Here is a 27,998-nt window from a genome sequence, read left to right as displayed (position 1 = left end):
CCGCCCAACAAATCGCGGACGGATTATTTTGTGTGTGCGAAAAATTTTGCTGCTGCTCGGTTTCGGGTGCGTTTGGGGTGGCCAAGGAAAAAAAAAATCTTCGCCAGGAAAAGTGGTTCCGCGCGTCACGGGGTCCAAGGTGCACTTCCGGTTTGGGGTGAGATTTGCTAGGTGGGAAACGCAAGGTTGGTTTTTTCCGCAACAAACAAGAACACGGAACATTTTCGCCTGATAATCTCGTGCAGCGGGTCGGTTCTGGGACCTGTCAGACGAAGGGACGAAGTGACCAGCGGAGGAACGACGTACACCGTGTTTGTGTGTGCGTGTTTGCGCAAGAGAAAGAACTGCACGGAGGAAAAAGGAAGATAAAAGTGGACATCCTCGCTTCAAGAAGGCAGAGCTTCAATCCGGAACTTGCGGGGAATCGACGCCGCGTTTTTGGTGGACTTGTTCTAGTACGCGATTTTCGGTGTTGAACCTCCCTGTTCCCTCCACGTTCCCCAACATTCTCTTGCTCATTCTGGCCCAGGTCTCCGTGGCCACTGCCTGCCTGCCATCGTCGCCGTGCCGTTGCCGTGCAAGTGTTTGCAAAGTTACGCGAAATATGTGCTGTTGAAAGGTACAAGAGAAGAGCTCTCCTTCCTGATCCCGTGGTGTGGCAGCAGAGAAGAAAATCAACAATCGAAAACGGGAAGAATCTTCCGAGTGACCCAAGAGATCCCGTGTTTCCGGAGCGAAAGGTTAGTGGCCGCGAGGAGGACACACACAATGTGGTGTTGGTTTTTGTGGGCTGTTGTTTTTGGGGGGAACCATTTTGAAACGAGTTCGAGCGAAGCAAACAAAAAAAAAGTCCTCTGCAAACGTCGATTCCTTCGCCGTCGATTGTGTGTTTGGGGCATCGATTCTTACTCCGGGAGTGGTGTCCATTGAAGAACAGCAAACCCCTCAGCGCTTCTGCGCGCCCCGGCCTGGGGTTTGTGTGTGCTTGCGATGGGTTGTAAACAACAACTCTTTGGGTTCTTTCGACGATTTGTGGGAAAACTAGGACAGGTGAATCGTTTTGGAAATTGCATTTTGGGTTTTGATTGAGAAGGGAATAATTAAATATTTGCAAATTTGATACACCGAGAGCGAGTGGTTTGTTTTTCTCCAGTCCTAGAGTGAAGAGTGTGTGCAGTGGGTTGATTTATCGCCCTGGGAGGGTGATGAGAATGTTTTGTGCAATAATTCTGACGTCAACCTGCTTTCTTCAGCGACGGTGGAGTGGTGACGAAAAAACTAGAAAAAATATGCGTAATTTGAGAATGCGTGCATGTTTTGTTAAAAACTTAGCTTAATTATATTGTTCTACTTTAAAACCTAGTTAAGTTAATCAAATCAAACAATTTTTTAGACTCAAGTCAACCCTGAATTGCCACGTTCAAAAAACTGTTTTTTAAGGCTTACTCAGATTATTTTCTAAATTTGGTCGTATGTTGAAGGTGAGATTGCGAGATAACCCGCATTTTCAACCAGGCCAAAAATTGCCCCATTCCATTTACAACTACTCTTCTCAATACAGCAAAGCTCCAGAAATGCACCTTTTTCGGATAATCAATTTCCACGTAATTTTGCGATCTGGACCAATGTGCATTGAAAAATCTTTAAAAAGTCAAAATTTCTCTTTTCTGGGTCAACTTCCATATCCAATAGGGTGGGTACGTTTTTCAAAAAGTTCTCGGATCAAGTTTTAGTATGGTTCCCCTTGTAGGGCATGCCCATAGGGACTTTCATGCCAAATATCAGCTCATTTGGTTGTAAACTGGCTGCGCGCATCAGGGTTAAAGTTTACATGGGAATTACTATGGGAAATTGGAACTTTTTGTTCAAACGCTCCTACAGGTCTGGGAAAATCACGCGCCAACTTCTGGTATGGTCAGGCCTATGGGGAATGGTCTGGAGAACACTTTTCCCGAAGAGAGCATATGGATTCGTTGTCCCTAGACCTGGCGCATCGGCAAACAATCCGATGTCTCCGGAATCAACGGTTTTCCCTGAAAAAGCATCAAATTTTCCTTAGCATGCTATGAAAGCTTGATGAACACCGCGACGCCATATGTCAGACAGCTTACAACCAAATGAGCTGATATTTGGCATGAAAGTCCCTATGGGCATGCCCTACAAGGGGAACCATACTAAAACTTGATCCGAGAACTTTTTGAAAAACGTACCCACCCTAATATCCAATATCAAAATCAGTAGTTTGTTGCGTTGCAGACCCCTTCCCTAACAAGGACGTGGAATGTAAGTACCTCATCACTCTAAAGTAGCTATTATTATACGTCAAACAAACATACTCGCACTTTTTGACAGTGTGCCTGTTTTGTTTGTTTGCAAAAACTTTGACCTGCATACATTTGGCTTTTTTCGCGAGTTTGGCAAACTGTCAAATACGAACAATAAACTTAACCCCCGGTGGTAGTGAAGGAACTGTCACTTTTTACACGGCCCTCACGCACACTGTCAAAACCAACGTTTGGTAGTGTGTTTGGACTCCGTGTAAGAGGGTTTTCAAACTAAAAAGTGGCCCCGTTTGTTTGACAATAGTGTCAAACCATCAGGGTTTGAGTGTAACAATCAATATCGACAACGAAAGAGTCCACTGTAGCTCCTTAAAACCCTTAAATCTAGTTGGTTGTAACGAAATCTAGTGGTTGTAAAACGAAGTTTATCAATTTTATTTCTACAGTAATTTTTCAAAACAACTTATCCAATGCTTTTTAAGATCTAAAATTGGCTTTAAATTTGATTTTTGACGAATTTTAAGATCGAAGCCCGCCAAGGGGCGAGGTTGGGTTGTAGAGGGTTAAATTTATTTTGCAGAGGTTTCCGTGAATTGATAAATGCTTTGGCAAAATAATCGCAGTGTTTCTCCATAATCTTTTTTGATACTACATATTTGCCTTAATTTTTCGAGAATAATTGATGAAAGTATTATTTTAGTTTTGTTGCCATACCCTGACCTCGACCAGGACCTAGGGACAAAAATTTTAAATAAATCGCGATTTTTATCCATGTAATAAAACTTAAATTTCATTAAAATAGTGGTTAGTTGTGACTGACGTAGCGGAAACCCAAACGGCTAATATCCCATTCTAATGGAAAATTAAACAACTAACGAACACTGAAACGCATTTTATTTTTCAGAATACCTGATTGATTAAACTCAAAAAATAAACGTCTCATTAAAATAATGTAAACATCTATAAAAAAAAATCATTTGAAATCCCTGTTCAATCAGTCTGAAACGGGGGGATGGCAACCCTATTCTTCACGTAAACTAATGTCAAGAACAAAAACAATGACTTTTAAAACCCGCCGTTTGACATGCGGGTTGTGATAATCCCGCCAAACAAATCGCAGCAAACTGGGTTGCCAAGAAAAAAACAAATTGTCAAAAGTTTTCTGTTTTTGCTTGACCTAGAAGCTTTTTTTGCGGTCGCTTGATTTTCAGGGTTTATATAGATCTAACTGATAATTTTTGAGAATCTAGCTGGTCCGGAACCTGAGGTAGGTCGTGATGTACTTAATTTTCTAGTTTCTTACATCTTGCTCATATTGTTTGCAGACAATGAACGTAAAAGAAGGTTTCCTGGTCAAACAAATCGGTGGAACAAAACCAAAATTGAGATGCGACAAATCAGGAAAACAATCACTAAAGCCACAGTCGGTCCTATCACTGTGACTTTTTGGAATCTCCGTTTGAGGAATGCCAAATTGATCTTAAAAATAAAATGAGGATTATTCTGAACATTGGTTGTAGTTTTTTTTGGGACGAAATAGAATCTGGAATTTTACTGGTTACTCTGCTCTGAAATCATTTATTCTTGCTACATTGCTAACGGTGAAATTCTGGTGGTTCAAATAGTGTTGATCTTTTTCTCTTTAACTTCGTTAAGATCGTGGTCACGATTTTATCAATCCTCACCACTGCATTTTTAAAACCACGACTCTTGCTGTGATTTTTTATAGAAGCCATTTAGAGAAACAGTATGAAATGTTTATTTATTTACTGAGAATTTATGAATCAACTAGAAGAAGATTTTTTCACTGGTTACTGTCTTCTGTTCATGTCTTTTGTTCACGGACTTCAATCTGTTTGCATTACGTTGGTGTGGTGTGGAAAAATCACTTCGGAATTCAGGGAACCAGGCATGATTCTGGTCTGGCAAGGAACATTTTTCTTTGACGTTAATTGCCTGCAAAAAAAAATCAGCAAGATGTGAAAAATTAGAAAATTTAGTACTTCACGACCATCCTTAGGACCCGGACCAGCTATATTCTCAAATTTCATCCGTTAGATCCGTTAAAATCAAGCGACCACCTAAAAAAGCTTCTAGGTCATGCAACAACAGAAAACTTTTGACAATTTGTTTTTTTCTTGGCAACCCAGTTTGCTGCGATTTGTTTGGCGGGATTTTCACAACCCGCATGTCAAACGGCGGGTTTTAAAAGTCATTGTTTTTGTTCTTGACATTAGTTTACGTGAAGAATTCCGACCAAAGCAAACTGACAACAGTCGACATTAGCACGGTTGTCAAATGAGAGCCCACAACAAAAGCACTAGCTGTCAAATGGTAGCCCATAACAAATCATTGTTTGGGTTTTTGATTTTCAAATTTCCCGCAATTTAAACGATAAATACTCGAAAAAACAAGTGAATTGTGTTGCTGATGGCAAATTCTATCATATCCTTGGAGATTCCATCCCAAGATTGGCTGAAAATTCATATCGAAAAAAGTGATTTTTCTGTTTACCTTTTTTTGCTTTTTTTCTTTTGGTCGATCAAACAGTGCGCCCATACACTGTGAATCGGCATTACACATTTTTCAGTTTGGTTTTACACATTTGCATGGGACTTTTGAGTTTAACCAGGATAACACACTTCGTGTTACCCAAGTAATATGAATAATACTGATTCTGAGTGTTTGTTATCTGAACTTCCAAGATGGCGGCTTCGTCGCTACCCCCTGGTCTGAAATGACAAAAGGAGTTATTCTTGTGTCATAACTAGAGGTGGGCAAAAATAGAGCGAGCCGCACAAAGAGCCGGTTCATTGAAAAGAGCGAACGAACCATGGCTCACAAAAAAGAACCGTGGTTCTTTTTTAACTTCGGTCTTTTGGAAGAACCGTTCCAAGATGGATTAATTTTTCAACTTGTTATAAATATAATTTATTGAATTTCCAACAAAATGTAGTGTTTAATCTGTTTTTGAGAGTTTAAAATACAATTTAAAATATTTCAATGCTGAGCTATTCCAGCTCAAATCAGGAATTCTATCCAGATTTCTACCACACTGCAAAAAATATTCTGTTTTTAGTTATGAGCAATGTAATTAAACTTATATCTGTAAGCCCATGCATCCAATTGAAAAGCTGTCAAAGGCAAACTTATGGGAAATCGGACAAACTTTCCGGTAAAAATATTTTCGAGGCTCAAAAATCAAGTCGTCATATAGAAAAAGCGAAAAACCACCAAAAAAGCTATTTTTTCAACATTTTTATTTTAAAAAACGCTGTAACTTCGCAAGGATTGGACTTAGGACAATGGTCAATATAGAGACTTTTATGTAAAATTGTCTGGAAAATCGATTCCCACTATCGGTTTTTGAAAATTTTGACGTTTAGGTCACTTTTCAAAAAAACAGTTTTAGTAAATGATTTTGTTTTTTTTTAAGAGAGACATACCATCCTGCATTTTTCGTGAGTCTTTGTAACATTCTAGGCTATTTCCTCAAAAAAATTGAACGAAAAAAAATCGTGACTTCACCATAAAGTTTAACTTTTAAACATAAAAATTGAAAAATCCCATAGAAGTGGCGTGTATTTTTCTTTCAGTGTATTTTTTTTCAGAAAGCTCGTCCAATTTCCTACAAGTTTGTCTTTGACCACTTTTTGGTACGATGCAACGCCTTCGAGATACAGTCATTTTTAAATTACAGAATACAAAAACATCTAAATAACTTACGTCCTTCTCAAATGTCATTTTTGAGTACAATTGGCTCCATATACACAAAAATGGCTTATATAGGTCTAGGATAACATGTCTACAAAGTTTCATTGAAATCGGAGAGGGTCGGGTACAAAAGAACCAGAAAAATTCCTGATTTGAGCTGGAATTGCTCTGCTAATAAAAAATAATCTCAGCACTGTATTTTAGGATAAAACGCAGCAGGTTATATAGGCATGGCATTTTAAGAGCTGAATCGTCATATTCCAAGTAGCAACTTTCTTATCATATATATAGAAAGACTCTCAATAGTATTGATGTCAATATTCGAGAATCACTTTATTCAAGCTCATATTTTCAGTTTCCTTCACTTTTTTTAAATTCCTAAAGTAATTGATTTTCTTTATTAAATAAAATAACTTTTAATTGTATTTATCGTAAATTTAAGTATTGCCCGAATATAAATTTGAGCATTTCAAATTGCTTAACTTTTGAATTATTACCAAAAATCTACTAAATAGGTAGCTTAGATATTTGGGAAGAAAAATTAAATCCTCTTGCCCGAATAAACTTAAGCGTTTATAGACTTTAAATTAGAGTGTAGAAAATAGTTGACAGAATATTATCTTTGAATAAAATACCAGCATTAGTTCAATTTTGACAGAAATAATCGCAATTTAAAAATTAAAAGCAATTTCGCCAAAATCCTAGATTTTTGTTTGGATGCCAAAATATCCTGTTCATCCATATTTTGAAAAAGAGCGAAAGTGCCGTTCAAATGAGCGGCTGTTTTTAATGAGCGAACGAAAATGAGCGGCTCTTAAACAAGCGGTTTTGCCCACCTCTAGCTCATAATAATATAAAATAAAAAATAATAATATTGTCCTGCGAAATTTATTTCTTGCTTTAGATGTATGAATGTGTTAATTTTTCGATAACATGATCAAAATAAAGTTTCAAATCATTGCGTTATTTGAAACATATTTTCCGATTCTCGATATTTTAATTCAGTTGGTTTTTGCAAATTTTGTATTATTTGTCAAATTTACGCGATCGTACAAATAAGCCACATGTATTTCGTGAACCTACACGACAAATCTCTTGCCAATCACTCGCATGTTACGGTCATCGCTCTAACCCTACATACCGCAACCACATGACTTAAAATACACCCGGTTCTCTCAAATCCACCGACTTTGAGAACTGCAACGTGTGCGACTCACGCTCACGAACGAAATTGGCCGCGCAATCATTTCTCGCGGTAATTAGCTTACAAGCCAAGCCAAAACAAGTCGTTTCTCGTCAAACTCGACACGGTGTCAACAAGTGGTCCTCCGCTTTCAGCGAGCTGAGTTTGAGCCGCGAGCGTGTAGTTTCAAGCAATTTAATGTTTAAGGACACCCTCCAAGCCAAGCATCGACCCATTAGCTGCGGGTGCGTTATGCGTCGTCCAATGAGGAGGGGGTTTGTGCTGACTCAGGGGAATCTTCCACGAAGGAATTTCACAACTATTCAAAATATGAAGACCACGACCAGCACCAACACTGCTCTCTTTCTCTTTATCCTTGGGGCACGAGGAGGATTGGCGCCTTTCTGGTGACCGACCTCAGACCACAGAGGAGAAACCTCGAACGTAATTTACCCATTATTCATTCGCGTTTTTTTTTCATTCATCCGACAAAGGACCCTTTTCGAATACTCTTTTTTCTCGCTGGGGCAAACTATGAATGAATCGTGTGACCACCGGGTACGTGTGTGCCCGTGTGAGGATTTAGAGTGAACGAAAATACACAAAACATCTCGTGACGACGACGCGACGATGCCAAAAAGAACCGCCGACTGCGTCGTCGGTTTCCTGATCTTGACACTGCAGGCCTGGTTGATTCACAATTTTAAAAGCTGCAGTGGCAATTGCAGGGTGACAACTTAGAAGCTGTTTAAAAAATGAAAATAATTATTTTTAATTTAATTATTTATTTATTTTTTTGAACCTAAATCACTTTTGGAACTAAACAGAACTTCGTACTTTACGCCATTTTCATTGAAGGCGCTTTTAAAACCCAACCTTCCCGTTTCACCTTAAGGTTAGGTATTCCAAAAAAAAAATCCGTGTAAGGTTAAGTTACATAAATTGATCAAAAACTTAAATTGTCTCGCTTGTTTTTTAATACCCCTGACTTAAGGCGTTTTCAAAAACACTCAAAAAGCAAAAAATGGAAATTTGGTTTATTGGACCTTTTCAAAAAAAAAAAAACTCCAGATCTGATCAATGGTTCCAAGATAGGGGAAATATACCGCAACAGCACCGCCTCAAGTAAGCACGCAAATTTATGCCACTTACTGGCCAAAAACATCAAATTCAATGCACTTTTGATCATAATTTCTATTTTGCGAGACCATTTCTCATCATTTTGGTAGCACACACAGTGACACACGCGAGCAACACCCAACCGCTTAATGAATATCGTCAAAATCAACTTTTCACTTTCGCTTACTTTTTCACAGCGCTTTCGATACTGCTCTGCTCCCAACATTCGGCAACATGTTCTTTTGAACATTAGTTAGTCACTCACTTGAAAAATAATCCCGAAACATGTAAATAATTAGCAAGCGCCTTTAAAAATATAAACGCGCTAAGTCTTCTGACGTTTGAATTTTGAATACCCATTCCAATCGAAGGCTGAAGAAAACCGAGCGAGAAGCGAAGGCAAATAAAGAACAAAGGGTGGCCACCAACACCACCAACATGCTGGTGCAGCGCCTGTTGGAGTGAGCAAGTGCTGCCAGGAAACTTTCGCTATAAATGCTACTTTTCGTGAGTGTTCGCTTAAAATTTCATCAATTTTGGCAGCACTAAGCAGACCCAAAAGAGCGCTGGAAGAAAAAAAAGAACTAAGCTGAAAATAGACAAATAGGCGTGGCCCAATGCACTCGACTGATTAGAATGCATTTGGGATTTTTTTAATGCTTTTAAAAGAAAAAAGCATAACATTTAATAAAAGTGAAAATAAACAGAAATGTTCACAAAAAGTTGCTCTACTCGTTGTTGTACTTGGTTTTAGTAAATTTCAAGGAACACTCCAGATTATCCAGCATCATTCAAACGCGACCGCTTATCATGCTTAAAATGGGCATATTTCCCCTATCATCGATTGAACATTGAGGGTCAATTGAGTAGCACTAGTAATTGTTGATTTTTTAGTTTATTTATTCAGATTTTTTCTATAAATACAGTCATCCCACATATTCGGAACGGTTCCCAGATCGGCCAATGTTCAAAAAATCATAGCAAATCGATAATTGAACTTTATGATTTGCTTTTGCCTTCATTTGAAAGCTTTTCTTGCGGTCTTTCGAATGCTGTATCGAACATCTACAAATTTAAACTTTTATATCAAGTTTTCGAAGAAAAACTTTGGTCCTTGAAATACACAAATTCGAAAAACTTACGAATGTAAACAAACTTTGGATCTCTCCAGGTACATATTTATTACCAAATAATGACTTCACACACTGAAACTAATAAAACTCAAGCTTAGTGATGTTTTATACATTGTTTGATAACTTTTTTGTGAAAGTATCAGTTAAATTCAGGTGTTCCACAATTGTGGGAGACACAATAACATCCCACAATAATGAAACAGGCCATTAGGAGCCAGTGTTTTGCTGTTTTGGACAAAATAGTCTTGTAATGAAGTTTTTTGTTCAAAAAGTACTACTTTTACTTGTGAAATAGCAAGATAATGTCCAAATGAAGGTTCTAAAAATAGTAAGGTCGACAGAAAAGCTACTTTTGGCATGCTATTGACAAATTATCATAAAAGTGTTCCGAATTTGTGGGTGTTCCGAATATGTGGGATGACTGTATGCATTCAGTTAAATATTATTGAGTGTCCAATCACAACGCTTGTTAACATTCTTTGAAAGGCTTCTCAACAACCAAAGGTTGACTAATAATGTTTCGAAAAGCAAATTGTAGAGAATTTTCTCAGCTTTTATAGTTTATTTTTTCATGGTTAGACAAGGATGGACACTATTTTTAAAAATGGAAATTAAATTTGTTTTATAATTTAAACTGAAATTTTGTATAACTCAAAAACGGTGCAATTTATTTTTTTTTTCTTTAATTTTTGAATTATGAATACAATTTACCATCTACTAAAACATAATAACAATTTTACAAGAATTACCCCCTTTGATTTTTGTAAAAAAATATATGTTTTAGTAGACAAATCATGTTTAGATGGTAAATTGTATTCATAACCAAAAATTAGAAGTAAGTCAAAATCAAGTTTTTGTGATAAAAAGTCATTTATTTTTTTATAGCGTAAATTTTTATTTAACAGTCCTGATCATATTTATAACTTTGCTCACCAGATCGATCAGAAAATTCCTTCTTGAGATACAGAAGACTTGAATGAAGACTTGTATTAAGAAACTAATGATGCAGAATTGCTCAGATGCAAAATCAAATTTGCAATCAAAAATAATTCCTCGAAAAGTTTAATTTTTTTTTTCAATTTTGAAAATATTTTTAAAAGGTAAAAAGCAGGGATGGAATAATCACAAAAAAATCATTTTCGCTTGCGAACTTTTTTCACCCGCGAAAGAGAGAGGAGGCAAATCACGCAAAAGAAAATCGCTCCCGAACTTCTCCAAAAAATCAATCTGTGGATTATTTTTTGTGATTTTCCTTGTTAGCATCACTTTAAACTATTTATTCCGCTTTGTTTACACTCATTGCCCAACTACAAAAAGTGACAGTTCATTTTTCGACCTGTGTCGTTACACATGCAAGTGTAGTAGTGAAAAAGATGTTCCGCCGAATAATCAAGATGATGATTTTTTTAGATTCCTTTTAACGATCTTTCGTGCGCGAGAGAGGAGAGCCATGCTCCTTTTGGATTTTTTCTCTTGATGAACGTCCAAAGATTTTCTTTTGATGATGATTATTCCATCGCTGGTAAAAAGTATTTTCGAAAATCTGGGAAAAAAATCTAACATTTCTTTCTTTATCAATTTAAATTTTGTGGAAAATATGTTTTTCTCAGAGTCATCTAATTAGCCCTCATTTTCGAAACAATTGGTTTGATTGTTGTTGTTGATGTTAAAAATTCAAACTTTTGTGAAATTGTCCGGGTACTTAGCTTGATGGTTAAGCGATCTGCCTTCCAAGCAGACGATCAGGGATCGAATCCCGCCCGGTCACCTCGTCACCGATTTTTCGGTGGCAACTAGACCCCCTTGCTCCCTCTGGGAGCTCCAGAACCTCGGTAATTAATTACCAAAACACACACGCACGCCGCTCCCCCCGCTAGAGCCAGATAGTGGTGGTTGAGTGCAAACAGGACGGGAAGATGACCAACCAACCACACCACAACGCGTGAAGGAAGGAAGGAAGACTCTTCCAAGAAGACCCCCCTGGAGATCATCATCATCCATCATGAACAAGAACAATAGATCTCGAGATCTATAAATAGACACACGGCTCCGTGATGGCAAGGCCGATTGAGCCAGTTAGGGTATAGGTTAAGATAGAGGACAAAGAAAAAGAAAAAAAAAAGAACTTTTGTGAAATTGTCTGCTCTTTTCTAGTAAACCTAATTTTATAATTTTAGTACCAAGGGTAAAAAACTGCTTTTTTGTCACTTTCATATGTTTGGCTAGATTTTTCAGTTCGCATATAGAAATTTTTTTTTCAGGTATGCTTTCTTTCATAAAGTTTTTTTTTAAATTGCGAGAATAATTAACAATCAAATAAACACTTTAAAATACTCATAACTTAAAAACAATACACTTATCAAAAAAATAGGCAAAGTTTTTTTCGATTGCAAATTGATTTTGACCATCCAAACTCCAGCACAAAAGGTGCCTTTTTCAACATATCAAAAAATAGACCAGAAATCGATTTTTAAAGGGTGCTGCATCTTTTTTTCAAAGTTTGTGTCGCCTTTTTCGACGATTTTTTTTTAAATCCAGAGTAATTTTGAGCAACTTGAGTTCTACGAAAAACTTTACTTTTCTTGTTTTAATTTTTTTCTTTTTCCATTTTTAGGATGTATTTTAATTTGCATTTATCCTGTTTAGTTTATGTTTGTTTTTGGTAGTATTTGGCCTATTCTACCACTTCCTATCATTACATTTAGCCTATCTAGTTTTTTTCATGTTTTTACAATCACCTTTTTATTTTTTTGCTTATTTTTCATATTTTCTACTATAAAACGATACCATAAATTACTATTTTACCTATTTTCACATAATGTAGAGGAAAAAATATATTTTATAAAACATTGGCAAAGTCAAATAAAACAAGTCACCTTATAATTTTCTTGAATTTAAAGAGTTCTTCTTTACAATGCTTTTTAAAGATCAAAAATTGGTTGAAAAATTGGAAATGGAATTCAAAATACAGTTGATTCACCAGTTATCGTTGTCTGCTTTCGCGATCTTACTTGAATTATTTTCAAACAGCTTTCTCCGAATATTCTGTTCTATTACTGTTATATTAGTGAAGACAAGTTAAATTTTTAATTGATTAATCGACAAAATATTGGGAAGTACAATCCTTCACTTTAAAATCCACGGGGTTTCATTATAAATCATCGCAAACCCTCAAACCAGAAAGAGTAGACACCCTGTCCAACCGCCACTGCAGCAGTGCAACGCTGGCGTCGCGATTTTGTGATGATGGCATCGATTCAGACCGCAAAACAGCCAGTGCCTCAACGTCTCGTGTGTACTGTTGTGACAGGGTCGAGATTGTTTCTGCCACGGTTTCCCACTTCCTGATGAGTAAATTCATCCGCACCACCCGTATAGTTACTGACTGAGAAATCATCTGGCTTCACTTTATGCTTGGGAAGTGTTTGATTTCATCGGATTTTCAGGGGTTAATAATAAGAATTACTCAATGCATGATGTTTCTTGGCTGTAACAGTTTAATGTTTCATTTTTAAACATAATCCAACGTATGACTCAAACATCAAAAAAAATCTTCTGTGAACAATTAGTTAAGTCATGTTAAATGAAAAGATGCCTCCTCACGACTTTGTTTACATATCACCGGAGTGAGCTAATAGTCGTGCGTAATTCTTATTTCGTGTAAGCCTGGCTGATGCACTGATCGTGTAATCTTGTTTTCGATGCCAAATTACGGGCGGAAAAACGTGTGCGAACGCGCGCGATGTTTACAGTTCAGCAACGCATCATCATCGTCGTCGTCAGGCTAGCGTTTTTCGACCTTTCAGCAGTTTTATTGGATTAGGTAGTAGTTTGAAGTGAGTGTGACCGGTTCAGCGCAGTTGAGCGAGTGGGCGGAGGTGATTCCCAATTCGAGTTATTGTTCGGTATTTCATACTGTTGTTGTTGCTGTTGTTTGAAATAAAGCATTACAATATTTCAAATATTAATAAGATACATTTCCTAATTGTTAAAGCAGGAATTGGGGTTTAATTGGACCGAAGTAAAATTTTTACAATGCCTTCATATAGTCGAGTCTGGACTGTATATTAAAAAAATACAACATTGATTTTAAATTGAATATCAAAATCTACAAATTAAATAAGGAAACTTGATAAATACAAAATATTTTACATGAATTCTCATGCTAGGCCGTTGCCTCCTTCAAAATCGGCCCAAACAATCAGGGGTAAAAAAATATGTTTTCAAAAAACTTCCAATATATTTTTTTTCGAAAAACTTCAAAAGTTTAATAAAAAATTAAGTCTTCCCGAGCAAACGGAAATTACGTTAGAATAACATTTTTTGATATTTGAAAAAAACTAGGCCACTACCATTTTATGTTATTTATAACAAGTTTCGTTATTCACTGTTATGATTTTGCTGTTATTGGATTGTTATTGTAATAACAGACTAATAACATTTTGAGTTATTCTTCGAACAAATCTTTGTTCTTTGTTGTGATTTTAACAACTAATCCGATCATCTTAACCCCTTCCCGCCCAGAGCAAATTCAAGATTTTTTACGTTTTTCCTTGCCATTTTTTACATATTTGACCAAATCGGATGACATTTGAATTGGAGGTAGTAAACATCCTAATTAACACTGTGCAGAAAGGACGAGTTTATTTCATTCAATAGTTTTCGAGAAATGTTCAATTGAAGTAAAAAATAGTGGTGCTCTGGTGCAACCATGGGCGTTAGAGGGTTAATAACAGTTGGAGTTATTTTTCCATAACAAAAAATGTTATTCCCAAGTTGAGCAATTCTCTACACAGAAAAAAATAATGTAAATTTGGAAGCTGTAATTTTGGAAGGTTGAATATTACCTCTTTTATGATGTAATTTTAATTCAATTTAGACTGAAAAAGTGACATTACACCAGAAAAGTGGTAAAATTACACATTTCCAGAGGTAAAATTACACCTTTTTTCTGACATAAAAGATGTACCCCTTCCCAGATGTAATATTACCATGATTTTTTTTTCTGTGTACCAAAACCGGAAATGGATTTTATTTGTATTTTTTGATTTGGCTCAAACTTTGTGGGGGCCTTCCCTATGACCAAATAAGCTATTTTGTGTGATTGGTTCATCCAAACAAGTCTCCATACAATTTTGGCTGCTGTCCATACAAAAATGGTATGTAAATATTCAAACAGCTGCAACTTTTGAGTGAATTTTCTGATCAATTTGGTGTCTTCGGCAAAGTTGTAGGTATTGTTGAGGACTTTTGAGAAAAAACAGGTACAAGGAAAAAAATTGCAGATTTTTTAATCAACTTTTTTTCACTAAAACTCAATTTCCCAAAATACGTATTTTTTGATTTTCGAGATTTTTTGATATGTTTTAGGGGACAAAAATCCGCAACTTTTGAGCCATAGTGAAACATGGTCAAAAAATCTGCCGCCGAGTTATGAATTTTTGAAAATATAGTGATTTTTGGAAAAAATCAAAGTTTTATGCAAAATCAAGTTTGACATTATTTTTTAATGCAAAATTGAATTTGCAATTGAAAAGTACTCTACAGATTTTTGATAAAGGGCTCCGTTTTCAAGATATAGCCACCGAAAGTTTGATTTTAGCGAAATATTTGCAGTTTTTCAATTTTTAAAAATAGTGACCATGAGTGAACATTTCTAAAAATATGTTTTTTAAAAAGGTCAGAAAATTTGCTATAAAATTGTCTAAGAGACATTGAAGATTCGACCTCGGGTTGCTGAGATAGAGTCGCTTTAAGAAAAAGAAACATGAAAATTGAAGTTTTCTGAATCTCAGTAACTAATGTTAATACATAAAACATTTTCAATGTTAATACATAAAACATTTGTAAAATTTTCCGATCTTTTCGAAAAAAATATTTTGAAATTTTTTAAATCAAGACTGGCATTTTAAATGGGCGTAATATTCAATGTATGGCCCTTTTAAAATGTTAGTCTTAATCTAAAAAATTTCAAAATATTTTTTTCGAAAAATTCGGCATTTACTAAAACTGTTTTTTTGAAAAGTGGTCTAAACGTCGAAATTTTCAAAAACCTGTAGTGGGAATCGATTCCCCAGACAATTTTACATAAAAGTCTCCATATTGACCATTGTCCTATGTCCAATTCTTGGGAAGATACAGCGGTTTTAAATATAAAAATGTTGAAAAAATTGTTTTTTTTTTGTGGTTTTTGGCAATTTGTATATGACAAACTTAGTTTTTCAGTCTCGTAAATATTTTTACCGGAAAGCTCGTCCAATTTCCCATAAGTTTGTCTTTGACAGCATTTCAATTGGATGTATGGGCTTTCAGATATAAGTTTAATTACATTGCTCATAACTGAAAATAGATTATTTTTTTCAGTGTGGTAGAAACCTGGATAGTTAAAAAGCTTACGTAAATATTAAAACAAGTCAAATTAAAAAGCTGTCAAAGGCAAACTTATGGGAAATTGGACGAACTTTCCGGTAAAAATATTTACAGTATGTAAAAAAAGTATTTACACCCCTTGAGCACTATGCACATTTTGTGATGAAACATGTAAACAATTTAAAGTTTGACAGGAACCTAGTACTACGTTTTGTTCAGAAACTCATGCCAGACATTTTGCTACAAAAAACTCATGAAAAGATGATTTCTATAAAAAGTTATATAACAAATACTATTACGAAACTAAAAAAGGTGCAAAAAAAGTTTGTACACCTTTCGAAAAATTATCATAAATAATGTTATTTGTTGACAAATCACCATAAATCCAGTCTCTCAACTCCAAATAGGCATCCTTGACTGATTAAAAAAATAATTTGGATTGAATATAAAGTTTACTAACTACTTAGTATAAAAGTTTATATAACTCTGGAAATTCTATATAAAACTTATCTAAACTTAATTTTGCAAACTTTTAATTCAACTAAATGTCAATATACTACCATAGAATTGCTAAATAAACATTTTGGAGTGGGTATAACACCGTTTTGGGGGTATTTGTATCTATAGAATAGATTTTTCGTTGGAATTTCGTACCAAGCCGGAATTACGTCGTCGGAAAATCCGCCGGCATCCGAACCGGTCCACAATTCTTAAGTAAACCTATGTGGCATCGGAAAGGGCATAAAATTTCCGATCTTTTGATACCCATACATCTAGGTTTTCTATAAAACCTACGTTAAGTTCAATTGATTCTTGTGAAACCCAACCTTCTTCGGGAAATCTCGGGGTGACTTCGTCAAGTGCCAATAAGTAGGTGAACGCCAGCCGACAAAGGTTGGCGCTGGAAAAGGTGTTTTATTTAGTTGTCGCCTGTTCCAGACTTGGCTGCATGGCCATCGTCATCGTTGTTGCGGTCAATGAGTGCTATGGACAGTAGTTGCTAGAACTAAGGGAAGAGGAGCGCGCTAACACTTGGCTATAGATATATATTGGGCTAGATACCAGGAAAATAAAAAAAAACCGGCGGCTGTGAAGAGGAAAAGTGTTATGTTTTGTTTATAATCGCATACTCGCCGTGGCGCCCCTAAAAATAGAGAGACGATTGGCTCTTCTTCTCGGTGGACCGACCCGATTACGTTTCTATCACGATGACCACGAGGACGAGGAAGAGGGTGTGTGAGGCATGCTAAGCCGGTTGTTGCGATAACACACACCGGTAATTGCATAAGTGTCGATGAGGAGAAACATGACGCCCGTTCGAAGGCAGGCTATTTTGAAGGTATTCCCGATGACCTTATCCGGTCCCGTGGCCGGTTTAGAGGAGCGAACACATGGCGTGACTGACCGACGTGGTGGCGTCTCTTTATGGGACAAGGACGCACTGTTTTTGTTTTCGTTGGGAGGATATTCGATACAGAGCCTGCTACGATAATCACTCATAATCTTGTTCCAGTTCACGCTGGCGGATGGCGTGCGTTAGTGGACCTTGGTTCAAGGACGCTCCCCCGGTTGATAGTTGGGGTGGTGACATGCAACGGGGTTTTTATTGATTAGGTGCCGACAGGCAGTCTTCATGACTCGTTAATCGCGGGATGCATTATTTATAGCCGTTACCTTTTTCAAAGCATGCATTCAGCACTGTTTTTAAATAAACTTACAAGCTGGAAATGCCTCCGAGTTAAGTTTGAACCTTTTTTATTGATTTCACATCTGTGATGTACTTACAACTAGAGCAAGAGATCATCAACCGAGTAACACCAGCAAAAGCCAGCGTTTCGATATCAGCGTTCGTGGTTTGTTGTGCGCTACCGCTGAGGTCATCTCTATTTTGTTTGCTTCCCGCGGCTACAGCTGTTGCTGGTTCTCTGTGATACCATGAATATAAGGGGAGAGGGTCGGTCAGTTGGTGGATTAATGGGAGCTCCGCGCAACGCAGCGTCTTATCAAATTGCCCACGAAATTTTAAAATGGTTTTCTTTCTTTCTTCTCTCCCGATTACGACTCGTTCCAGATTAGTAGCACCTTCTCGACGCACAGTTGAACGGACAGGTGAATTCGCGAGTCTCGAGGCGCCAGCGCAGTTGGAGTTCAATGTTGACCTGGTGAACGCGTGAAACCGCCAACACCAGGATAGCAGCAGCAGAAGCAGAATCGAAAGCGTGAGAGTTTGAAGAAACGACGACGAAACCGACCCAGCCGAGATGGGTGCGTTCCTGGAGAAACCGATGACGGCCAAGCACAATGAGCACGGCGAAGGAAACGGGCTGCGTTACGGCGTGGGTTCGATGCAGGGCTGGCGCTGCGAGATGGAGGACGCACACTACGCCAAAACCGGGCTCGGCGAAGCCCTCGAGGATTGGAACTACTTTGCGGTGTTTGACGGGCACGCCGGCCACAAGGTCGCGGACCATTGCGCCAAGAATCTGCTGCAGTCGATCATCCGGACACAGGAATTTAGCAATAACGATATTACGCGAGGTATTCACGCCGGCTTCCTCAAGCTGGACCAAACGATGCGGGACATTCCGGAGCTGGCATCCGGGGCGGACAAGTCCGGCACGACCGCGGTCTGTGTGTTCATCTCGACGCGGCACGTCTACATAGCCAACTGCGGTGACTCGCGGGCCGTCCTCTGTCGCAACGGTCAGCCGCTGTTCTCGACCCAGGACCACAAACCGATCCTGCCGGGCGAGAAGCAACGCATCCAGAACGCCGGCGGTTCCGTCATGATCCAGAGGGTGAACGGCAGCCTGGCCGTGTCGCGGGCACTCGGCGATTACGACTTTAAAAACTCCAAGGATTTGGGCCAGTGCGAGCAGCTGGTGTCGCCGGAGCCGGAAATCTTCTGCCAGGACCGGGACCCGGCCGACGAGTTTCTGGTGCTGGCCTGCGACGGCGTGTGGGACGTGATGAGCAATGCCAACCTTTGCCAGTTTGTGCACAGTCGGATGCTGATCTCGGACAACCTGGAGGACATTGCGAATCAGGTGAGCTTTGGTGTATAAACGTCCTCTTTGGATTCTAATGTTAATTTCTGTCACAGAAAATCAAACCATTTTTTTTTTTTCAAAATATCCTCAATTAAATAGATTCTGTTGAATGAGTAGCATTTCTTTTGCAGGATAATATGTTTTTAAAGGCCAAATTGAATTTATGAAAAACGCGATTTCGCCGCGTGATTCGTGAAATTTGCCCTTCGCCGTGAAATTTGGTAACTACCGAGAAATGCAGCAAAATTTCAAAAAATCTATTGATGAATTGCTCCCTTCTGTATTTAAACTTTGATTTTTTACAATCTATGGAAATTATGCTCTTTCTTGACCCATTTCGATTATCGGCTTGTCAGCACTTTTATCATGACGACTTACACTGCCCATGTTCGCATAAATCTCCCATATGCAAAAACAGCAAGCTGAAAAAACGCATTTGAAGTTTGTCCCATACATAAGGCTACGTGTTAAGTTTTCGCGAAAAACTGGATTTCCTCCTGATTTCTAGAACAAAGTACTGGATGTTATAGGCTCTTTTGAAAGAGCACACAATTTTGAACCAAACTGCATCAATAACTCGAAATCGATGAAAATGCATATGGGACATTTATGCGATCAGGGGCAGACAGCTTTCATAAAGAAAACTGCAAAAGTGATGAGAATCGGTCGAAAAGCTTAGTTTGACGAAAATTTGTATATTTCCCCTACATGGTTTTGACTGGGATTTTGGGAGCAACTGTAGAAAAAATGCATGGCAAATTTTGAACTCATTTTTGAAGATATTGTTCATTCAAATATTTCACGAAATGCATGTTTTATAATTTTCTAGAATTATTGATAACAATAGTCGCTTGTGTGCTATCTTATCATAAATCTGCTGTATAAAGATAGGACGTGTTACAAGTTAGCAAAAATGCGATGTAAAAAGACTATTCATGATTACTAAAATTTACTAATTTTAATAAAACTTATCCCTGGGGTGAAATTATGTGGTGGTTAGATAGAAGACAAAAAAATCAAACATTTCAAGTAAAATTTTTGACTCACTATAATTTAGCAAATTAGGTTTCTAAAATCTCATTTAATAAGGATAAATAAATCGTAAATGCAGTTGATGAAAATTCTACAAAATATCTCAAAAATGAATTCGTATTTTTTTGCAATCCATAGTTTTTGTGTTTTTGTTTTTTGTTTTGTTAGATTACTTTATTGTGTTGGTAAGTTGGCAACACTGCCATGTATTAAACTTTGTTTTTATTATACTTTTAGATTTTATATCTGAATATTTTTTAATCAAAAAGTACTTAACATAAAATTTGATATCATATACCAATCAAGAAAAAATAAAAATTTCACGAAACTCTTAGGAGGTAACACCTTCTATGATAAACAAACATGTTTGCCTGCATTTGCTTGCAGAAACGGAACCCTGCAATTATTTGGCTTTGTTTGCGTGTTTGGCAAACTGGTTTGGTTTCTGAGTTACTGCTAACCTTTTCAATATTTAGCCTGTACAAAAGTTACATATTTTTGCGTTTATTTTCAGTGGATTAAAGAAGATATTAGACTATGACAAACATGCTCGCAGTTTTTGACAGTTTGGCAGGCAAACACGCAAACAAAGCCAAATAATTGCAGGGTTCCGTTTCTGCAAGCAAATGCAGGCAAACATGTTTGTTTATCATAGGAGGTGTTACCTCCTAAGAATTTCGTGAAATTTTTATTTTTTCTTGGATTGGTGTATGATATCAAATTTTATATTAAGTACTTTTTGATTAAAAAAAATAAGATATAAAATCTAAAAGTATAATAAAAACAAAGTTTTATACATGGCAATGTTGCCAACTTACCAACACAATAAAGTAATCTAAGTATGATCTCACAAATACTACCATGCCGTTTCCCGAGCAGGTGGAAATAACTGTAAAAGTTCAAGTTCTATTATTTTCAGGAGGTCACAACACCCAGATTAGCTGTTATAATAACACAAAATAAGAACGGGACCATCCATAAACTACGTAGATACTTTAGGGGGGGGGGGGTATGGCAATTGTCCACGGTCCATACAAAAAAGATTTTTTTGTATGGACAATTGTCCACAAATGGGGGGGGGGTCAAAGATTCCCAAAAAAATGTCCACGTGGTTTATGGATGGTCCCAACAGAAATTTGTTCGAAAAATAACTCATAACTCATAGTAACAAGAATAATCCGATAACAGAGGTACAATTTTTTCCCGATGACTCAATTTGGTATCGGTGAGAAATATTTTTTGCAATGGTACAGTCATCCCACATATTCGGAACACCCACAAACTCGAAACACTTTTGTGGTAATTTGTCGATAGGATGCAAAATTCATTTTTCAAGAATAAAAAATGTTCATTTTGACAAGCTCTACAATTGTCTAGAAGGGCTCAAAAATGTACAAAATGATCTAGTGGTTGTAAAAGAAGAAACAAGTTTTGGCTGAAATATTTCAGGAATCAACAAAATAATTAAATTTATTCCTGAAATATTTCAGAAAAAACTTGTTTCTTCTTTTACAAACACTAGATCATTTTGTACATTTTTGAGCCCTTCTAGACAATTGTAGAGCTTGTCAAAATGAACATTTTCATTCTTGAAAAATGAATTTTGGTCAATTCTATCAAAAGTTATGGGCAAAAAACGATTAAAAAATGCTCATTTTCATATTGAGATTAAATAAGTTAAACAAAAAAGACCCCCGAGATATTTTCAGTGAGCGAGTTGTGGCGCTATAACCGCGGCAAATAGTGTCCAGGGCATTTGTGGAAATACAATGTCCCATCCCAGAGGGTCCCGGAGCACCAAAACTTCTTAGCATGGTGCTCCCAACGATACATTGCTATAACTAACAGGAACGTGAGCGGGGGATCCCCACGTTTCTTCCTCCCCTGTAGATTCAGAAATGCATTGCTGTTTGAACACTCGTGCTCAAACTCAATCCAATTCAACGAATCATCTTTGCGGTTAACTTTACGCAGTTGGCCTGGCCGCTTAGACGTTTGTGATGTTTCAATGCATGTTAATGCAATGGCGCATTGCAAATGTTGATAATGACAAGAAGATGCTAGGCGTCAATCAACCTAAGGCATTCTCCAGGATGCCTCCAGGATTAGAAAGACCCCCGAGATATTTTCAGCAAATGTACTCTAAAATGTGTACTTTCAGATGCTTCTAAGAGCGAGGTCAAACTCCACCACCTTTTCGAGTTATTCACATTTCAAAATGGCGTCTTTTTCGTCGTATTTTGGCTATAACTTTCGTTTTAAAGGTCCGATTTTTGCTCTCTTGGAAGATAAATGTGTGTTTTGATAAGCTCTACAAATGTCTTAAAGACACCAACTCGCTACGACACAAGCCTGAGTTGATAAATTCAAAAAACTCATTTTTTCATAAACACTTCAACCAAATTACAAAAATGGCTCTAGAAACTTCCCGTTTGAAGATAGAGCTTTGTGCTCTTCAACAAAGTTGCTCAAAATGGTGTTCTCTACAACTTTTCTGAAGACACCAAAGCGCTATCTCGTCATCCCGTCAAAATAAAAATTCTGAACCACCCTAAAATTTGGACCACCCTAATGTCCACCATACCAAAAGATGCCCCTATTGACCCTGATCATTTGTCCCGAAGACACCAAAGCTCTAAATCTTAACGTGTGGCCGCTATCAATTTTGTCACGCTAGATTTCGGTTTCGGACCACTGTGCATTGGCAGATCTGTAAACTGTTCCGAATATGAGGGATGACTGTAAATAACTGATTTTGAGATTATTTTCTTATTTTTGGCTTATTATAAAACTTTCATGTTTACTTGATTCCAATCAAATATTATAAATGTTTAAAAATGCTGAATAAAATCAGCAAATATTGGCTGACTACCTACAAATTTTGTTTAACATTTAAAAAATGTTAAATTTAACAGAGAACGGACAAAATATCCAACATAGCAAATAACCAAAATTTCTGAAAGTTCTAGTAAACATCTAAAAAAAAAATTTCGATGTGCACAACATTTTTGATCAAACTATTGGTAACCAATAATTGAAAAAATAAACTGTCAAATTTTACACATTTCATAAAACATTTGGTAAAAGACCACATTTCAAGAAAAAAAAAAGCATTTTGCCAGCTGCAACTATTTTGAAAATTTCAAGACAACAAGTAACTATTTGACAAATCCCGAAGTGTTAAGAGTTAGCTGGGGAGGCCAGCTATTGTTTTACACTTCGAGTTTTGTGAAAAAAAAAAATCCGGAAGCTAAAGAATTACCAAAATAGTACAAACTGTCAAAATACTTATCCACCATTTTCTCGTGTGGCTCCAGAACTAATGTCCTTGACAAAGTTGGTCAACATTTTCCCATAGTTCTGGCCATATATAGCAAAATAAAAAATAATAACATGTTGGGTTATGGACACTTAAAAAATTTTCGAAGCAACTGGAAATCTATATAAATAATTATGTCTCACATGAGAAAATATTTGATTACGGTATTTGTCAAATCTAGAAAAAAATCTGTCGAAGTACATCGAAAAATACAAAAAATAATCTTTGAATTGGTCTTAGTGTAACACATCTTCCGTACCGTCATCAGGGGTGTCTGGGGGGTGACATTGGGACATACAAAAATGCTTATATCTCACCCCCCAGACCCAATGTCACCCCTGATGACAGTACGATACAACCGCAACATTTTGCGGTAAAGTTACCCTAGCAATTAACGCACTTTGCGCTCAATTTGAGCTGCGTAATAGTTCCCACTTTCGATTCTGGAGTAGCATTCAGACTTTTTCCTTTTTAAAAACGTGTCTTATGTAATCGCCAGGTGATCGACACGTGCCTGCACAAGGGCAGCCGCGACAACATGAGCATCATCATCATTGCATTCCCGGGCGCGCCCGAACCCAACGAGGAGGCCGCCAAGCGCGAGGAAAAGCTGGAGGCCACCCTGCGCAAGCGGGTCGACGAGATCGTCACCGAGATGGGCACGGCCGTCGAGTACGGGCTGCTGCTGAAGCGGCTCAGCGAGGAACACATTCCGGACCTGCCGCCGGGCGGTGGCCTCGACGCCAAGTGCTCCTTCGTGTCCAAGGTGTTCAAGGAGCTGTGCCCGAAGCTGGCGGACTCGTGCGAGGTGGGCAGCTATTGAGGCCGTGGCCGTGGCGGCGGCAGCGGCTCCAGCAGCAGGCAACGGTTCTGGGCGGCCCGCGCAGATGCCGAAGCGCGGCTTGCCCGGCTCAGACAGGAACAGCGCGAGGATGATGAGTTTTTAGCGGAAATAACCAGAGATCATATTCATGTATAGGAGAAGGAGGGAGTGTGAGAGAGAGAGCGAGAGCGATTGAGCGCGGGATTCACACAGCTATTTAAGAGTATAATATTATTATTAAAAAGCAGAAAGAAACAAAACAAAACATAATCAGAGACAGAGTTTTTAAGTTTATTTTTGTCATTCGAGGTTAAGATTCGGTTTCCAAATAGTTTTTCGTTGTATTGAAAGAGAGGGGCGACTCGTTAGAATCACGGTGTAAAAAGTTTACTAGTACTAAGGAAAGGTTTAGAAAAAATCTGCAGAAAAAAAAACATAATAACAAAAAAATAATCATCCAATAAATTTGTAAGGTAATGTGCAGCAAAATAATGTCGGTGTCAATGGTTAGCAAAGTGCGGAATGTAGGCAAAAGTCAGTGCGAAGCACTGAGTTGGATTGCAAGGGGTTAGAAGAGGCATTTTTGTTGAGGTTTTCCTTTTCGAAATTTCTACACTATTGAATCGAAACGGCGACAAATTACTTCGTTTGTATTTTCTCATACAGTAAAAAAAGAAAAGTTGTGCCAAATTAGCTGTAGGAGAGCACAATTGCCAACGCTTTCCACACGTTTAACATTCATCTGAAGCTGATTTTTGTCGGCACTTTTAGTCACAATCTCGAAAAACTGCCTTTTCTAGTCACTTTCAAGCTAATTTGGCTTCCGTTCAAAGGGGTTTGAGATGGAAATAGAACGGAAAATAGCTTCAAACAAGCTTAACCGTTTGGCAGAGGTATAAAAATATAGTTAAAGCTCGCCAGCGTTCGAAACATACTTTGAAATCAAAAAAGAAACAGTTTGATTCAAAATACTTGGAAAGACCCCGTTGAATAATGGATCGTATCGCAGTTCAGTATGAAGTGCTAAACTCGAGTTTAGGGTGCATTTTGGGCAACGTCATCACGAACTTTACTTTGGATACAGATTTTCGTACTGAACTGCTTCTTTACTAGATTTCAGTGTGATTTTCAAAAATCATAGCTCGAAATTTCATCGCGAACACAAGTATCTGTGTAAGTTTTTGATAACGGATGTGAGCAAATTCATCCCAAAGTAGAGACTTTGGCTTGAATTTAAATTCCCAATACTGTACGTTTCATCCCGAACACAGGTATTCGTCGAATAAAAGTTCTACTAGAAAACAATCCGATCATACTGGAATTCACGATGAAGTACTGTACTCGAATTCAGCATAAATTTTGTGAGAGTTCGTTACGAACTCTACTTTTTCAATTGTTTTTCGTTTTCAAATGCGTCTATACTAGATTCCAGTGTGAATTTTGATTGCCAAAACTAAAAATTTCATCACGGATTCAAGTATTTCTGAATCCTTTTATTTTTGTGAAGAATGTTTCGAACACGGTGCGAGCGAACAAATTGGACTTCTTTTGTAACAACGCTTCAAACCACCACGTAGAAACAATGCCGCCATAAACCATTTAGAGAAAAGAAAAAAACAAAACAAAAAACATACCATTAGCTTGTTGTTACATACCAAACTTTACGAAATAAGTGAACCCAGGGTAAGCAGCAAGAATAAAAAAAAAAGAATCATTCTCACATAAAACAATACAACATTCACAAACGAACACAAAAGACAACAACAAAGAAAAAGGTGAAAAACAAAAACTTGTGTAGACAAAACAGAGCATGTTAAATGCTTCAAAACTCGTTGGATCGTCGTCGGTTAAACATGGATTAACCGGTTAAGCTTAACAAATGGAAAACGGATTTGACGCGGATTTGCGTGGCGCATGTGCGTGTGTGTGTTGGTGGAAAATTTTAACAACTAGTAGTTGAAATTAGGAGCGACTCTGAGTGTATGTGTAGTTATGGTTTCTTTTCTAAAGTTTGGAGAATTTTGCCAGATTGGGCAACGGTTGAGCCACCTTTCATCGGTTGCATCATTAACGAACATTAAAAGTAAAGAATTAAGAAAAATAGGTTTAGTTTTCACTTCGAGTCCTTTTGTTGTTAGGTTTAGTTGGTCATTTTAGAATTAGTTCGATTTACTTAAAATAAAACAAAAACGTGGCAGATTTTACTGGCAAACAAAAATTCCGCTCTTCATACATACATTGAATTGAAAGGGAGAGAACCGAGAAAAGAGTTGTTTGCTGACTAAAAAGAGAAGAAAAAATGGGGAAGCTAGTTGGTAGAATCGTGCGCTTGAGAATATCGTCTACACTCCATAGAGTAATTTGAGTTTATAAAAATATACCTATAGTAGCAAGGAAACAGAAAAAAAAAACCTTTTCGATTTGAACGGAGAGAACACATCCAAACAAACAAAAAAGAATGCATTGAAAACAAGAAAGAAAGAAGTATGAGGAGACATTTTTGATGATGAAAGCCATGCTCACGCAAGAAGAAAATAAACGAGACGAAGTAGAAGACGGGTGGCAGCACGATACTGAAGGAAATAATACGCGATTATTGAACAAAACCATTTCCAATATCGAGAAGAAAGAAAGGAAAAAAAAACAAACAAATATATAAGAACCTTGGTATTTATTATTGAAAACCACAAACTTGTAAATGGACAAACAGAACAAATAGAGTTGGTGTTTTATTACTAGTTTAGAGTGTTTTATTTTATGAATTGATGACAGAATTATTTTCACTTTTACTTTTACATAATATTTCCAGAACAGCCGGCCGAATTTTCTGTATCTATTCAAAATATGTATCGCAACTTTCGAATCATGGAATAAAATCAATTTCCAATTCTATTCAAATAAATAAAAATTAACAATTCAATCGTCTCAAAAATATAAGTAGCAAATATTCAAATTAACGAAATATTTAAAATATATGAAGACAATAAACTTTATAAACGTTACAATATTTAAATAAAATTATATTTTTTGTTTTTTGGTGTTTCATGAATTTTGCATGACCAAAAAAAAAAATTCAAAATTTATAACATAATAAATTCATAAATCGATTTCAAAAACTAAATAAAATTTAAAATCGTAGAATATTAGACATTTGTTTCGATAAACAGTGATTATTTTATCATTTTTAATTTTTAAACAGTTAAAATTTCTGAAACATTTTTTCCAGTCAGCTGGAATTTTTTTTTCAATTTTCAGTTCAGAAAAAAAATAGAACAGAAAACACCTAAGTCTAAAGTCTTAAATTTATATATTGAAAAAAAATCTGTAATTAAAAAATACAGCAAATTTCTTTTAAAAAAAACGAAATAATAAAAAACAAAATTCTTCTTAAATTTTTTAAGTAAATATATTTTTAAATCTTAAATTCCTAAATTATTAAATCCATGAATTAATATTTTTTAAATCTTAAGAGCGAGTCCACGAGCAAAGCATACCCATCTCGCATCGACCTTACCAATCTGCCTGAAATTTTCAGAGGTAGTTTGTACATATAAAACTAGCATCTGGCCAAAATATGAGCACTCTAGGTCAACGGGAAGTGGGGCAAATCGGGACACAAAGTTTAAAGGTTTAAAAACGTCAAAAATCTTAAAAAGGCTATAACTTTGGCAAAATTCTATTAAATTTCAAAATTCAAAATGCATCTGAAAGGGCTCAAAAAATGCAACAAAATGCAGGGTAGAGCATCCCGATTGGTTAAATCTAAAGGGAGTTATTGGCGTTTTTGAGAAAAAATAGCATAATTTTCAAACTCAAATAAAAAAGTGTTCCATCCAAATATCAACTCGGTTCGACCTGCAGCTTGTAGGGGACATCTGGGACTACCATCTGAGACTGAGAACGCTTTGGGTAAGGCAGTTTAACATATTAAATAGACACTTTTACTTTTAGTGAAGTTTTTGGTTGTAAATTTT

The 27,998-nt window shown here is 36.9% G+C and overlaps 1 protein-coding gene across 1 annotated transcript; it reads left to right on the top strand.

The window, feature by feature from the left end:
* On the top strand, nucleotides 1-26,762 carry LOC120415555 (protein phosphatase 1B-like). Its single transcript, XM_039577129.2, has 3 exons — nucleotides 1-740; nucleotides 17,872-18,847; nucleotides 23,701-26,762. The coding sequence occupies exons 2-3, from the start codon at nucleotides 18,062-18,064 to the stop codon at nucleotides 24,022-24,024; spliced, it is 1,110 nt and encodes a 369-aa protein (XP_039433063.1). The 5' UTR covers nucleotides 1-740; nucleotides 17,872-18,061; the 3' UTR covers nucleotides 24,025-26,762.
* The last annotated feature ends 1,236 nt before the right edge of the window (nucleotides 26,763-27,998 follow it).

Source organism: Culex pipiens, chromosome 2, assembly GCF_016801865.2.
Source record: "Culex pipiens pallens isolate TS chromosome 2, TS_CPP_V2, whole genome shotgun sequence".
Lineage (NCBI taxonomy): Eukaryota > Metazoa > Arthropoda > Insecta > Diptera > Culicidae > Culex > Culex pipiens.
This window is presented reverse-complemented; position numbering and strand designations above follow the sequence as displayed.

Bases quoted from the DNA above. Each gene is read 5' to 3' on its own strand.
- LOC120415555 (XM_039577129.2), top strand. From the start codon at position 18,062: ATGGGTGCGTTCCTGGAGAAACCGATGACGGCCAAGCACAATGAGCAC. The intron at 18,848-23,700 runs GTGAGCTTTGGT...TGTAATCGCCAG, and splicing joins TGGAGGACATTGCGAATCAG to GTGATCGACACGTGCCTGCA.